The sequence below is a fragment of the Aythya fuligula genome, chromosome 5, assembly GCF_009819795.1.
Source record: "Aythya fuligula isolate bAytFul2 chromosome 5, bAytFul2.pri, whole genome shotgun sequence".
NCBI lineage: Eukaryota > Metazoa > Chordata > Aves > Anseriformes > Anatidae > Aythya > Aythya fuligula.
This window is the reverse complement of record NC_045563.1, coordinates 15,716,132-15,731,742: the sequence shown is the minus strand read 5'-3', so window position 1 is coordinate 15,731,742 and position 15,611 is coordinate 15,716,132. Positions and strand designations below refer to the sequence as shown.

The 15,611-nt window shown below is 33.5% G+C and overlaps 1 protein-coding gene across 2 annotated transcripts in view; it reads left to right on the top strand.

Moving 5' to 3' along the window:
* Positions 1-15,611, top strand: part of PPP4R4 (protein phosphatase 4 regulatory subunit 4) — a 73,129-nt gene that overhangs the window by 26,301 nt on the left and 31,217 nt on the right. For both annotated transcript variants that reach the window (XM_032188455.1, XM_032188456.1), the window contains exons 4-7: positions 5,423-5,570; positions 6,775-6,848; positions 8,914-9,020; positions 12,052-12,159. In XM_032188455.1, coding sequence (XP_032044346.1) covers positions 5,423-5,570; positions 6,775-6,848; positions 8,914-9,020; positions 12,052-12,159 — 437 coding nt within the window. The remainder of the gene's footprint in view (positions 1-5,422; positions 5,571-6,774; positions 6,849-8,913; positions 9,021-12,051; positions 12,160-15,611) is intronic.

The following is a 15,611-nucleotide window of genomic DNA, read 5'->3' as shown; positions in this document are numbered from 1 at the left end:
CAATGTTGGTAAAAATGTTTAAATGTAATAAATTATATTTTGCTCATTTTTTATGAATTGATAGCATAAGAGGTGAGGAACAAATATGTATGTAGCCCTCAGTATGATTATATAGCAAATACTTTTCTGTAGGATACTTAAATGGAAGCCCTATCACATACTTTTCAGCAGGAGGGCCTTAGGTTCTGCATTGTAGATGTACTCAGTAATATTCCGTGCACCAATATATACTGGGGGCTACCCTGCTGGAAAGTTGCTTTGCAGAAAAGGACCGGGTGGTCCAGGTGGACGCCATGTTGAACATGAGCCAGCAATGTGCCCCCTGCTGCAAAAAAAAGGCTAATGATATACTGGGCTGCATTAGGCAGGATATCACCGGCAGGATATCACCAGCAGGTTGTAGGAGGTGATTCTGTAAATATCAGACATCACCTTTCAACTTTGTAATATCTCCTGAGACTTCTGTGACTCCAACTCCAGGAGACTTCTAATTCTTAAGAGGATCTGTTCCAGCTTTGATGTGATTACTTAAATTCAGCAAATGGCCAAGAAGTAGCTGTCCTCAGAACTGACAGATAGTTTAAAAACATTGAGTACTTCTGGTTGACATGTTCTGTGCTATAAAATGTAGGCCAATAGACACTATTTTAAAAAATATTTATATATATAATGATTTGAGTAAAAGAGTGACTTGAAGTTCCAAAGTAATTGAAAGCCTTTTAACTTACACCAAGTTTCTGCAGTTACTACTACATGTTATTCTGACATACCATAATGCATTCTTTCCTAAACCAACCTACTGGCTTCAAGAAAATCTTTTTTAAAATTTTCTATTTAAAATACCGAATCAATTTTTGTCACTGGTCTTTCTACTTTGAGAGCAGAATACTTCTGAAATGAGGGAGTAACAAGAAACAGAAGAAACGGGTGATTTTTTTTTTAAACTTAGTATGTCAGGTGTTACAGTGTTGATGTGTTTCCATCAAAGCCATTTTCAGGCTATGTTTCTTAAGTATTACTAAACTCTGATATTTTTATATATTAATATAAAGGAAAAAATATATTTGTTATAATTTAAGAATTGAAATAAATAAGCTGTTGTAAATGAAAATTCTGCTTTGATTCTGCAACAAAATAATTATGTATGAACAGGAAATAACTGGAGAAATGGTAGAATTTGCCTCTCTCTCTTTAATAAAATGTCTAACATAGGAATACAGCTTTTCGTTCTAGTCTTATTTTTTATACAGGAATGGAGAAAAAATTTAAAAGGATGATCATTAGCATGATCGAGGCCTGGGGCCTGGAAAGTATCTGGGAGTACACTGGGAGTTAGAGATTAGCTTATTCAGATCAGGAGGCACTTAATTACTTTGTAAAAGTATCTTCCTGCATAATAATAAAAGCCATTTAACTGGAAACAGTATATGAAGAAATAAGAGTTAGGAACTGAGGACAGAAAAATTAGAATGAAGCAGACGTTATTAATAATAAATATGATCAATCTTTAACATACTAACTGAGAAAAGTGGTGGATTTTTCATCTTGCAGTGTCTTTTAAATCCAAACTGAATGCCTTTCTAGATGATAAATTAAATGACATTTAAGTTAATGGACTCAAGGCAGAGGTGAAAGAGTGAAATATAGTGGCTTCTGGTTTATAGACAGTCAGTCTAAATCTAAGTGTACCTTTTAGCTTTAAACCTTACAAATTAAAACTTTTATATATATATATGTGGTAAATTTATTTCTGCGGATATACTCTTACTATTCTTCAGTGGTATCACCATTCTTCAATGGTGTTTTGTTATCTAATATTTATTATTGGTAATAAAACAGTTGTACGCATGTTTACTGTATTTTTAACATGTACTTCAGTGTCTTTGACTGGAAAATAGTATTTGGCATCATTAGCCACTTGACTTTTTTTTTTTTCCTCTTATCCTAGTTTTTATTGGAGAAATTGTCCTGACCATTAAATGGAAACTGTGTAGTTTACAAAGGCATAGCCAACTACTCAACTGCAGTTACAGTCCTGCAAATGTAGTCTGGCATTGCAAGGATCTAAGTTGACTTAAATTGCTGCAATTGGTTTCACAACTGTAGATTGGGAAAAATAATTTGTAAGTTCAAATTTGCATGTGAAAAATGAGTTATAAAGTAGTTTCAGGGTTGTGTTTATCTGAAAGTATTGTCACCATGTAATTGGATAGGAAAAACAATACTTCTGTAGTGTATTTGCGGAAACACAAAAGCAAAAATACTGCTTTTATTAGAGCTGAGAATAAAACAGATTCAGGCAGAAATAAATGCAACAAGTGTTCTGGCTGTCTGGATTACAAATTTCAATTTCATTTGTGGGAAATTTATTAACCTGGTTACTTTTGTAAATAAAAAAATAACATATATATGCAAATTTCTTATCTTTCTTCAAAAAACAATTAAAATGATACCAAAGACTCTTCCTATATTTGACATAATTGTTTTAGGTCTGATATATGCAGAATGAAATAAGAATATATATGCAGAAGATAATATGAGATATGCAGAATAAAATAATAAAATAACACTGAATTAAACATAGGAGATCTAATGATTAAATTGAGTATCAGTGTTGTGGTTATGGTAATAAAACAAATATATCTCATTTAGATGCTAAAAAAGGAATGAGATTATGAAATATCTTTTAAATTATATGGTTAAAATTAAGTGGCATCCTTGTATCGGTTCTTTTGCATAGAAGTCCCCACTCTGGGTTTCTACATGCACCTCCTCATGTATCTTGAAAGTCATTGGTTTAGCAATGAATCTTGGAAGTCGCATGCAGGTTTAGCATTTTCTGTCCATGGCTGCTGCCACCAGAATCAGTGGAGGGAGATTTCAAGTGTCTATCTGATTTTAGGTGTCTGTCTGATTTTAGGTTTTTATCTGATTTTTCCACATTCTGTAACTGCAGAAAACTGTAGCTACTCCTGTTGAAGTATATAAATCAAGCCTTATTCAAAGCTGTGTGATTAGTTCCAGACTCGTTTCACTGTTACTGATTTTCCTGATATATCAGTCTCCCCTTGAAAGCTTTTCTTTTTTCCTCATTGATTTCGTAGTTTAGGAAGACGTGGAGTGATTTTCACCCTATTATTATACCTATTTTAAGGTCCATTCTCATTGTATCTTCTTTAGTTCTCCTTTTCTGATGTGTATTTTGAGTCCTAAATGAAAACTTCTGTCATGTCACCACGGTTACTAAAATGACAGACTATGTTTCTACTTACAGCTTTCTTTCAGGAGCATTCTGTTGCTGCAGGACATAAAACACATTAAACTAGTTAATTTTCTGTTTTCTGATTAAGGGAATAAGTCATGCTTTCTAAATTTTCCAAGTTTTGATGCCTGAATTTAACTTCTAGACTTCAGGAAAATTCAAGAATACATTAGTACCCTTAAATTCCTTTAAATGTGCTTGTCTGAATACGAAAGACAGGAAAACTTTTTTTTTTTTTTTTTTTTCTCCAGAGTGGGAAGCTTTGGAGATTCCATGTGTGGAAAAATACACTACTTTCTAAAGAAATACATTTATATGAAGTATATTTAACTCATCCAGCTTGAGTTCAGTGTGGCTGAAATAAGAAGGGGAGACCCATACAGCTTTGTAGGTGGATCTGTATAGTTCTGAGTGCAAACGTCAATGCAGGCAGATATGTAAGCAGTCTAGAAAATTACAATTTAATGTCTTCTGAGGTCTATGAGGAGACGCATCCAAAGAGTTGTACGAATCTGTGGAGGAGACTGTTTGGAAACTTGATTTGATAGTAAGTAAGCCTGTTTGCATTGAATGCAAAGTGAGTATGTCCATAACTGGAGTGCAGCTCCATTACGGTCTGATTGATCTATAGTGAGGTCTCAGCATCCACAGTGTGATGTTCTTTTGGTTATTTTGGGGGTGTTTTTGCACAAGTGTAAACCAAAATCCCAGAACAGTATGCACTGGTCCCAGCCACATTTTTTATTACAAAATTCATAGGTGGTCTTATTCTTAGCTATGGCTTTAGTAATAGCAGGAGAGGAGCAAGGACAGGCAGTCTGTGGAGATAACAAGAGAGTGGTTTCCATGGCAATTGAATACAAACATTTTATCTCACTTTGGTAAGGTGCACAATGCTGTTTCTTTTTGTCATTTTTGTGGTGGGAATGCTGTTATAAATATTCAGAAATATATAAAAAAAAAAAGTTATTGAGATAGAAATAATGATTTTATCTGAAATTAGATAAATGAAAAATTAGGCTTTGCTGCACATTTGCATACACAAACTGGTTGGCATTTCTGTAATGAAAACTTTGTCGTTCTACTCTGAAGTAAGGGAAGTCTAAATCATTTCTCAGGTGTTCTCTGTAAACTGTACATTCTCAGCATAATTCTATATAATGCTTAGGTGTATAACAGATGTTTTCTAATTTGGTTTACATGCATTTTTCTTTACATAAGAATCAGTTTATAGTTGATTTTTAATACGTGATCTGAGAAAGCACTTTATTTCAAGCACATTTAAAAAAAAGCAGAAACAAAATATATAGAATGATGTGTAGGAAATACAGGCATTTAAGCCGATACAGAGTTTGGAATCACTTGTAAAATGATTGTAATGTTTTAGTAGAATCATACATTTAGAGAAGTAAACTAATGAAATTTTCATGCAGCTGATAGATGTGTACATACTTAAAATGAACACTATGTCCTGGATTGTATTCTGCAAGCTTTTTGGGATGTGAACAAATCTGAAATTTACAGTTGCTTTTTGTTTCATTCCAGAAATTCAGTAATATTTCATTTCCATATTCTGTATGTTTATTTTTTGAAGTGATGCTTTTAAAGACAACCTAATAGTTAATTTCTTAAATGTTAAAGCCAAGTGCTAGTAAATGCCAAGTTACCTGAGTGAATACCATGGTACGTCTTGCTCTGTTTTTAAGACAATCACTATATTTACATTTTCATTTGTGCTTCATGTGAGCTGGCAAGGAAGTAAATTTGAATTACCTTCCATTATTTTAGTATTGCTCAGTGAATGAATGAAATATATTTTTTAATTCATGTGCACAAACAGAAGCAGAAGTGCAATTGTTATCTGGCCTGTTTTCTGCATCTCATTTTGTAAAGCAGAAGCATCCACACGTATACATTGATGAAATTGAAAGTCAGAGAAAATATAGTTAACTTTATTTTTCTTTAAAAGTACATTTTATAGTATCAGAGATCTGAATATCCACTATTAACTACTGTTAGGGGAAAATAAATTTACAACCAATTTTGTAGTTTACCAAGGTCCTTACATGCTCATTCTTAAAACTAAATGTAAAAATTTGAATGTTCTTTCAGTACAGTTCTGCCTCATGTTCTAACTTGATATAATGTCTGATTATACAGGAGGTGCTGCATGTTGCAGGAGTGGAAATGCAGTTAACAGCTGCTGTTTCATTTTTGACTGTTCTGCAAGATGAGTCGGTGTCCATTCATACGTACTCCCACTCCTTCCTACACATCATTCTCCAGAACCTGGAACACAGAGATGCAGGTCAGGGCTGTACAACTACGCTGATGACTGAGTATTTCTGTATGTTTTGTTTCCTTAGTGACAGTACAGTACTGTGTAAAGCAGTAAGTGACTTTATATCTAGACTTGTATGAAATAAAAGATTTTTGCATGCTGACCGTGTACATACTGATATTTAAAAGAAAATGGAGAGAGAAGCGTTGTTTCTTCTTTAATGGTTTGTTTTTCTTTACTTCTTTGTAAAGAAAAGAAGTAAAGTCTTTACTTTCTTTTCTTTTACTTTTTTTTACTTCTTTTAGGACACAAAGAAAAAAAAAGGCCTCTTGTAACACTAGAAAATTTCAGTGGGGATAAGAAAAGGTTATGTTTCTAAATGAGAAATTTGTCTTTTCTAAACAGAGTAATTATTTCCCTGTACAAGAATTAATAAGGCAAAAGTAATGGGGACAGAATTTGGTTCTCACCTATCCTGTTTCTTAATCACAGAATCAGAATTATTTTGGTTGGAAGGGACCTTAAAGACCATTCAGTTCCACCCTCCTCTGCCGTGGGCAGGGACACGTCACACCAGACCAGGTTGCCCAAAGCCCCATCCAGCCTGGCCTTGAGCACCTCCAGGAATGGGGAATCCTCAGCTTCTCTGGGCAATCTGTGCCAGTGCCTCATCACCCTCTGAGTGAAGAATTTCTTCTTAATACCTTATCTAAATCTACCTGCTTTCAGATTAAAACCGTTACTGCTTACCCTATCACTGCATGCCTTTGTAAAAAGTCCCTCTTCAGCTTCCTTATAGGCCCCCTTTAGATAAGGTAAGATCTTCCTGGAGCCTTCTGTTCTCTAGGCTGAATAACCCCAATTCCCTCAGCCTGTCCTCACAGGAGAGGTGCTCCAGCTCTCTGACTGTCCTCATGGCCCTATTCAAGACCCACCCCAACAGGTCCATGTTGTGGACCCCAGAGCTGAGAACAGTACTCCAGGTGGGATCTCAAGAGAGCAGAGTAGGGGGGAAGAATCACCTCCATTGGCCTGCTGGTAACACTTTTTTTGATGCAGCCCCATTTTAATGAGTGTCTGAAGTTTTGAATATTAATTTAACGTCTTTTAATTATATATCTCCTTGAAGAGGTGAATAGAAAAAGAGAGAAGTAATTTTGTAAAACTGACCGGTGTTTTGTTATACTCATTATATGTGCAACATAACATATAACCCATTTCTTTCTGACAGGTGTCAGCAATGCATGGCTAGAAACCCTTCTTGCTGTAATAGAAGCTTTACCCAAAGAGACTATCAGACACGAGGTAATAATATTCTCCCCACTTATGATAGCAACAAATAAAAGATTGTCGTTTCCTGCCAGGCTCATTTCACATCAGTACGATTTGTTGCAGTTTTATGCCTGTGAAAGCAGTAGTGTTTATGGAGCATACTGTAAGAGGGGAATGTGCTAAGGCAAGACAGGAAGGTCACCGTAGAAAGATTTAGTATTCTTCAGCAAATGAATCCTCTATGTTTTCTAACACTTCCCTTACACTTAGTAGTCTTAGTAACATGTTTTCATATATCCTGTTTTGGATTACAGGATAGTATCTCATTCTTTGTAGTGGACAAAAATACTGTATTTCTGCTAAATAGGAATGAATGCTAGAGATGCGTTTCATTGTGTGCTTCAGTTGTTTTTGATGTACCAAAAACCTAATGCCCTGCAAGCACTTAATTCTTTACCATGTAGCTTTAGGAAGAGCGAGGAACTAGAAAATAATGTCTCCCTTTTTGTCAGCTAGTTTGTTTGGTTTTATTTTGAGAATTCATATTTTACTGTTAAGCTTAAAAGCTTTGAGACAGTGATATTTTTGTGTCCAATATAGAGATGCAAATATATAAACATTTCTGTAGTTTAAAAATACCGATTAAAATCAGTGGGTAATTGAAATCCAGCACTGTTTAAACAATAAACTTCTAAAAGGTGAAAACAAACTACAGTCAGCTCCAAAATCTAGATGTAATGTAACTTTACAGATGCCATTTAAACAGAATGTAGTTCTGCAGAATCAGTTTACTCTGATCTTTCACTAGAACATAGTAACACATTTATATGCTTCCACAAAAATGTTTTGAGAAGATCACAGTTGATAAAGGAGTGTTGATTCAGCAACTGTACAGAAACCAGCTGAAACCAGCCTTTTATGTTACTTGAAGGGTCTTTATGTCAGAAAACTAGAAATACTCTAGTACTTTATTTTTTAGTAAATAAGTAAAAATCATAGTACAATCTTAGATTCCAAGGTTGTAAGGAATTGTGTGCTGGGTCAGATTACAGGTCAGCCTAACCCAGTATCTTCTCTCTGGCAATGGCCGCTTCATGGGAGAGACTGTCTAGATCAGTTATTAAGTTACTAGATGTGGTGTGTTTGCTGTCATAGTCAAAGACCAAGTAAATAATATACAGTTTTATAGATAACTGATGAAATGTTTATGAAGTATACCTTTTGAACTAATTCTAGTCTAAGTGAACTACTTGTCCTTATAATGGAAAGATGCTCTCACATCAAAATTTTGGTTAGTAAGAGGAGAGAAATGCTTTTAGAATACTGTTAGGATAATATACAGGGCAGGAAAGTCTTTTTTGAGAGAGAAGTGAAGTTCTTCCTGAGTGAAGAACTGTAGCAGACTTCAGGAGAAACCTCTTTGTAATGTATTCCCTGGTCTGGCACCTGGATTTCTTTGATTATTTCTGGGCAAAAAATAGGGTATCTAAAAGTGGAGTTGTGCAGGCCTTTCTCTGTTTCTGGCACCGTAGAGGTGATCCAACAAATGACAGCACAGCTAAGATGCTGCTTTTCTGCATCTATATGGAAATGATTTTTTTTTTCCCTACGGATCCCCAAATTATGTTTAAATGAGAGGGACTGTCGCTTCAAAACTTCACATTAAAAATAGTGTTTCCTGGGAAAACTCACGAGAAAGAACTTCTCTCTCTCTCTCTCTTTATTTATTTATTTATTTATTTTTTTACAAGAGCATATTTAACAACTTTTGTCAAAATTACCAGCTAATAGCTATAAATATTCATATACAACTTAGTCTCAAAATAAAGACACAAGTAGACAGATGTAAAACTGGCTGTGATGTGAATCACAAACTGCTATTTGGGCCAAGATATTGATTTAATACACTATAATTAGCACTGAAGATTAAATGCAGGTTTCCAGTAGACTATTAACGTACATATGTATTACTATTTTTAGTACTGTTTAATTCCATGTACGGAATAGGTGACATTTGTGTTATGTTTTCCTGTTTTTTTTTTTAAGAAGGGGAATACATTATTTACTGCTGATATTTCTTCTCTTTTCCTTTATATAGATCCTGAATCCACTTGTTTCCAAGGCACAGATTTCTCAATCACTTCAGTCCCGCTTAGTTAGTTGTAAAATCATGGGAAAATTAGCTTACAAATTTGAAGCTCATATGTGAGTAGACTGTCCATGTATTTTCTTTCCATGGTTTATATCAGTATTTCTTTTTTCAGAGACAAAAGTTGGCACAAAAGTAGACTTGATTACAAAAATTAAATGCTTTCCTCTTATAGATCCCTTTATTAGGGTAGTAAGTAAAAATAAAAGATGTTCGCTGTGTAACTAGCATATTCACACTTGCTGATGTACATCAATTTATAACTTCAGATTGTATGGTCTTTCACGGGTTCAAATGGATGCCATTTTCACATCATTCTTGCATATTGTTTTTCTTTCTAGGAATGGATATCTCTGCAACGTAGAGAGAAAAAACACAACATCACCTTAGATTTTCTTGTTGTAAAGACAAACCCTTAAGAACTCTTGTTCCTAATTTTTATTTTATTTTTTTTTTTCCCTACATATAACTATGTGGAGATTCATTAGAAGCTATTGTTATTCCTTGATAGTATCCAGCTATTAGATGGGGTTGGACTGGTTCACAACAGGAAAAGTAAATCTGAATACCTTATTTGTCCCAAACAGTTGGTACAGTGCATTCTTTGGAGTCATTCCAGTCTTATGATAGTTACACCTTTTCACCAGTCCAGGCAATTGGATGCTTTTTTTTTTTTTTTTTTTTTTTTTTCCTGTTATGAAAGAAATCCACCAAGGATTACTAGATTCACAGCAGCCATGTCTAGCTCAGGAGGTTCAGTCTGATAGTGACTTTCATCTATCACAAAATGCAAAAATTCAGGATAATGGAAAACATGAACAACAGGACTGTATGAGAAGATGTTTAGGAATAAATTTATTTAAAATATGATTTTTTCTTCAATAAAAAAGAACTATAAGCAACTAAAATGAAGCTATCTAGAACTTTCATTTGCTATGTTGATTACACATATCAGACATGAAAAAGCTACATGTTAAGAAGCTGGTTGAAAATTTTCTGGATATGTTGATCCTGTATTAGAGTTCTCTGCGCACAGTTTAGAAAACTGAAAAGAGACCTTGATCCACGGGTTTAGAATGTCACAGGCCGAATAAGATACAAGACACCCTATCATTCCTCTTACAGGACGGGTTTTGGTATTGGCTAAGGACATATGTTTGGCCTCAGGAGAAGGCAATATATAAACATATCTTCACTTTATTCTTCAGAATTGCACTGGTTTTCCTCATAAAATATACACTATAATTAAAAACCTTTCTTTCATATTTCACATGACTTCCAGGTTATGCTATAGATTTTGGACGAAGTCACAACTGTGGAATAGAACATTACTTTGTCTACCCTCTGTTCCAACAGCTAGCTGAAATTGAGTCTTTTTTTGAAAGTACTGCCTACTTTAGAGGAATCTGAAGTGCCAAGCTCCCAAGACTATGTATAATCTTTGCAAGTTCTAGAGAAATTTTGCTATAAGAAGTAAATTAATTTTCACTGTGATAAATGAAGGCTGTGCAAACTGACTTAAAAATTTGCTTGTCTGTCCTCATATTCTTTCTTTTGAATTTTAAAACAATGTAAAGATTTGGATAGAGACACTTTATGAATACTCATGACAGCATCTTGCGCAATGAAGGGAAACACAAAGGCCAAATCTGCCAAGTTGTAGTATGTGTTTTTACTTAAAGAGAATTCAAAATAGTTGTTTTGTATCTGCCATTGATTTAATGTGAATACTCGCATCTACTTGCTTAAAGGCATTGCAGTGCTGAAGCTTTTGATCTTAAATTCATGTTCTACATTCTTTTTAAATATCTCTTTGGTTATGCATACATACCAAAGCAGAGGTATTAGAGACTGCCAAGTGTGCTGTCTCTCCTAATCCATTCTATTGTTTTTATTTCACTAGGCCCTAAAGCCTTGATAAGGAGTGATATCTCATTGTATAAAATGCCACACAAATACACAAGATGGCAAAAATACACAGGCTAATCTTCACCCCACAGCATTACTAGTCACTACCTCAGCCACTGTCCTTTTTTTCCTATGTGTGGATGTTTTTTGGTCTGTTGAATTCTGTAACATATAGACAGCAGTATTCTAACCTCTTGACAGAAGGCCAAAGAGTACATTAGTTGAAATCATTCATTCATCTCACCTTCAAGGCTGAAAGATATGGAAGAGATTACTGCCTTCACCTAGATGTAGTGAAGCTTAAAGTTAACTTTTCTATGTATTTTATAATCCTACAATAGCCTAATGGCTTCTGAGATTATGGTAGTATATGGATCACAGTTTCAGTTCATAATTAGATAAATATTCAATAGGTTCTGCAATTTGGACTATGTAATGTGAAAATGGAGAGAGAAAAAAAAAAAAAAAAGACACTGGTTTTCACCATGGGAGCTCAGATTGTACTTGGCACATGTACCAGGCTTCAGGTCTTATGAAATCTTCACAAGCTGTAAGAATTAGGTTTATCTTCAGGAAAATGCTGACTAAGTTTTGTGGCAAAGTTTCAAAAGGTGTCAGAAGACTGACCTACAGCAGTGTATAAGTGCTGTTTTGGAGATTAATCAAGTGATGATTTGGAGCATCTTTGATATACACAGGAAAAGATTAATCCACATCTGAATCAGTAGAGCTGTCTTATTCCATTATGATTTCTGACTCAAAAAAAACAAACAGCTTTTATTAGGATTCCTATCTTTTCTGTTTTCAAAGTAAAGACAAGATTATTTGGGATTTGCACGTCCATTTATATTGTATTCTTACAGTGTTTGTTCAAAATTTGTACTGAAAATAGTTATGAAATGAGGACAGCATCTCTAAACCTATCTGCTATTTTGTTAGTTTAAAAAACATAATAGATGAAATATGAGGAAATAATAATGACTATAAATAATCCTTTTTCTATTTCTTAATAACATATAGTTTATAATTTCAAGTTTTCAGAAAAATCATTTGCCACGTTTGATAAATTAGTTAAAAAAATTGATCTTACAAGTCATATAGGGATATAATTTGAGCACTATAAAGTGGATTTTATATATTATTGTTCTATATATTAATAAAAAATGTTCATGTTTTTAGTGTTAAAAGAGAGATTCTTCCATTGGTAAAATCACTGTGCCAGGATGTAGAGTATGAAGTAAGAACTTGCATGTGTCGGCAGCTGGAGCATATAGCTCAAGGAATAGGGTGAGTATAATTTGCATAACTGCTTTTAAATGCAAAATCTTCCTATGAACTGTTTAATGGTAACCTAAAAAGAGATTTTTTCTTTAACCCTTTTAAGTTTTCTAGCTTAATTTTTGCATGTTTAATAATGAATTTGGTGTGTGCAGGTTAGTTCTTAGAAATTACAGTTGGCTGTTGTCCATTTTCATATTTTTACTTCTTTATGATAGTAGAATTGCAGAACCATAAAAACATTTTATTTTATTTTTTTTTTGGTAAATAATGAGTTTATCAATAGCTTCCTGAGATCATTTCAATTTTATGTCGATGACACTAGGTATATTTAAAAATATGAGGATTATGGCAAGTATTGTTTCTAATTATTATTATTATGCCATTTTTCGCAAAAGAATGTGTGTTTTGCAAGCAAATTTCAGTTCATTGTCAACTCTAAGTCTGAAGACCTTCATAATGCACATATAGTAATAGAAACAGTTCATGAAGATTTATTTTAACATAGCACAGAACATATTAACCACACATCCAGGGGTAGTCCCTAAGTGAACAGCTATTTTAAAATTCTTGGTCTGTCCACCTGTTCCTGTGCCAGGAAATAAAAATAAATAAATAAATAAATAAAATTTAAAAAGCAGTACATTGTCTTACAGACTTGAAGAAATAATCAAGTGATATTCCCTGTTACCCAGGTGGATAGATTAAATCTTAATAGTCCCTCTGGCCTCTAAAATTGTGAATTTATGAGCAGATTCAGGGATGAGGCTGAACCATAATTTGAAAGATACTGTAAAAATGCACTTCAGTTTGTTAGTACTGATGTTTGTGGAAGTTGTGCCTGTGCCTGTGGAAGATATTTTTTTAATGAAGAGTTATGTTGTTATTTAGATGCCAAGTTTTTAAAACAAACAAAAAGCCCCAGGAATTCCTGTAAACAATGTTGTTAACCTGTGAGTCAGAGAATACTGAAGAAATGCATGTTCATGCTGTTTTTTAACCTGCTCAGATAGAGGGGAAATAATATTCACAGCAAGAGCTAAGCATTGCTGTAACATGCTTAATTTCACATTGTTTTGGTAATGTCATACTGAACAGTAATTTCTACATTCCCAGATAAACTTGCCCATATCGCATATAAAATAATTTTATATTTGTGCTTTAGATGGCTCTACTGCAAGGTCCTTGCAGTAGAAAATTCAAAGGATGTGAATAATGTTGAAAATATAATATTATTCATTGTTATTCATAACTAAGTAAAGTATTCACTTGTTTTTGTATTTATTTTCTTTTATAACAAAGAGGAGCTTAGCATGGTAAAACGTTTTAACATTTTTCGTATTGAACAGCTTTGTATTTAAAAGAACCTGTGATTGCTGAAAACAAAGATAGTATTTGTTGATATTTATAAACTGAAAAAGTAATAAACACTTTACTAAACTGAATGACTGAATAATTTGAAAATGTATTTATTATGATTGCTCTCAGGTATCTCACATATCTTTAATTATCTTAAAATTGAATTCTGTCTAGTGGGAGATTAAAGATGAGTGAAAGAGAGGGTTCTGTTTTTCTTCAGAGATTGACCACTTAAAAACTCCTTTAAAGGGAGGGGTGGTTCTAACCTGTCATGTTAGTTTGGAGTCTTTAGGTGCTACCAAAATGGAAAGCCACAAAAACATGTCTGCAAAGGTTTTTTTTTTTTTTTTTTTTTTTTTTTTTTTTTTTTTTTATTTTTGCTTCCTGATTTCAGTCTTCACTTGGAATATAGTCCTTTACTTCTCTCTTCTGTCTCTTTCTGCATTGTATGTTCTTGTCTTTTTCAGTCATCTTCATTCCTCTTTTCTCGTTTGTTTTTGTTCAATACTATGAGATATTTTTTTTGTTGTTTTCATATGAGATAAAATCTGCATTTCCATAGATTTCTCTAACCTTTTCAGTTAACCTCTTTTATAATCAAGAGCTGAGAAGCAATCATACATGTATGAATCAGTCTTTGAAGATGATTTACACAATACAGTACAATATATATTTTTAAAATAATCTATATGTTATTCTGAGTAAAATAAATATTATCTAGGATGTGGACATAGTCACAGAATATTGCTTTTGTATAAACCTGGAAACCTTTTATATATTTGAAAAAACGTACAGCTGCATAGATTTCCTTGCCCTGTAACTCAGTCTATTGAGAAGAAGAAAGTGGTTTTATGTAGCAGCTTTTAGGAAGCACTTGTGTCAATCTGTGAATATTCTTTCAACAGTTTTGTTTCACATATAAGACAGGTATATATGGACAGGCAGGTATTGAAATACACTTGAATGTGTGCATTTATGTTGTTTTCTGTACTCCCTCTCCAAATGCTTTTTAATTTCAAGGTATACTTGATATGAAAGCAGAAACAATACAATTATTTTCATGTGTAACAAGGGGGCATTAACTTATACTAATAAATGACCATTTTGGAACGGAAATAACATTTTCCTCATTCTATTGAATGAGGAAAGACTTTCTGTCTTTAAAATGAACTAAATTGGATGTATTATGCCTTGGAGATGGAAGTCTAAAAATGAGGTAGGTATTACTCAGTGTCAAATGGCAGTATTACAGTCAATTTACCCAGCATTAGTACGGTAGTTTAATAGAGCTAAATACATAGTTATCAATTAGTGGTCCATTTTGTATCATTTCCTTTAATTCTTTTCTCTCCAGCTTCTGTTTTTAGCATTTACATACCCATACACACTGCTTTCTGTCTGAGTTTTCTGCCTGGTCCCTCCCCAGTGATTTACATGCTTTAGTCCATAGAAGTGGGAAACTGTTGGTATTTTCAATGTGTAAGTGGTTGCTGTGTTTTGTGTTGAGGATGAATAGGTAGTAGAAAAATAAAGATAATTAAATTAACAGAAATAAGCACATCTTCACGTAAATGATGAAAGCATAATGTGACAGCAGTTCCAAGATGTTACTATTTAGTGATGTTATCACTAAATGGTATTGTGATTTTCTCATAATATTAAATAAATAATTAATCATCTGTTTGGAAGAAAACTTTTAAGCTACAGTTTGATTTACTAGTAACAATAATACTTTCCAAGGTACAAATCACTGATAATGGTTATTTATAAAATTTGCAAGTGTTAGTGTTCACATTGACCTATAAAAGGGATAGTTGGTCTTGGTTAGACTAATAGGAAGGAAATTTGGAGCATTTGTAGTTCTGTAAAAGTCTGTTGTCCCAGAGGTTGTGATTGGCTTTGTATTAAAAGCTGTGATTGAAATGATAGAATTTGAATTCTTTGTATACGTTTGCATGAAGCGTCAAATGTAGCTTTGATTTTGTCATCTCAGTTAATGCTTGTGTAGTATAATTTTATCAGCATTTCCCTGCAGCTTTATATTTTGCCCAGTATAAACATTGAGGGTGAGATCCCTGGCTTTTATAAATTGCTGAGGTCCC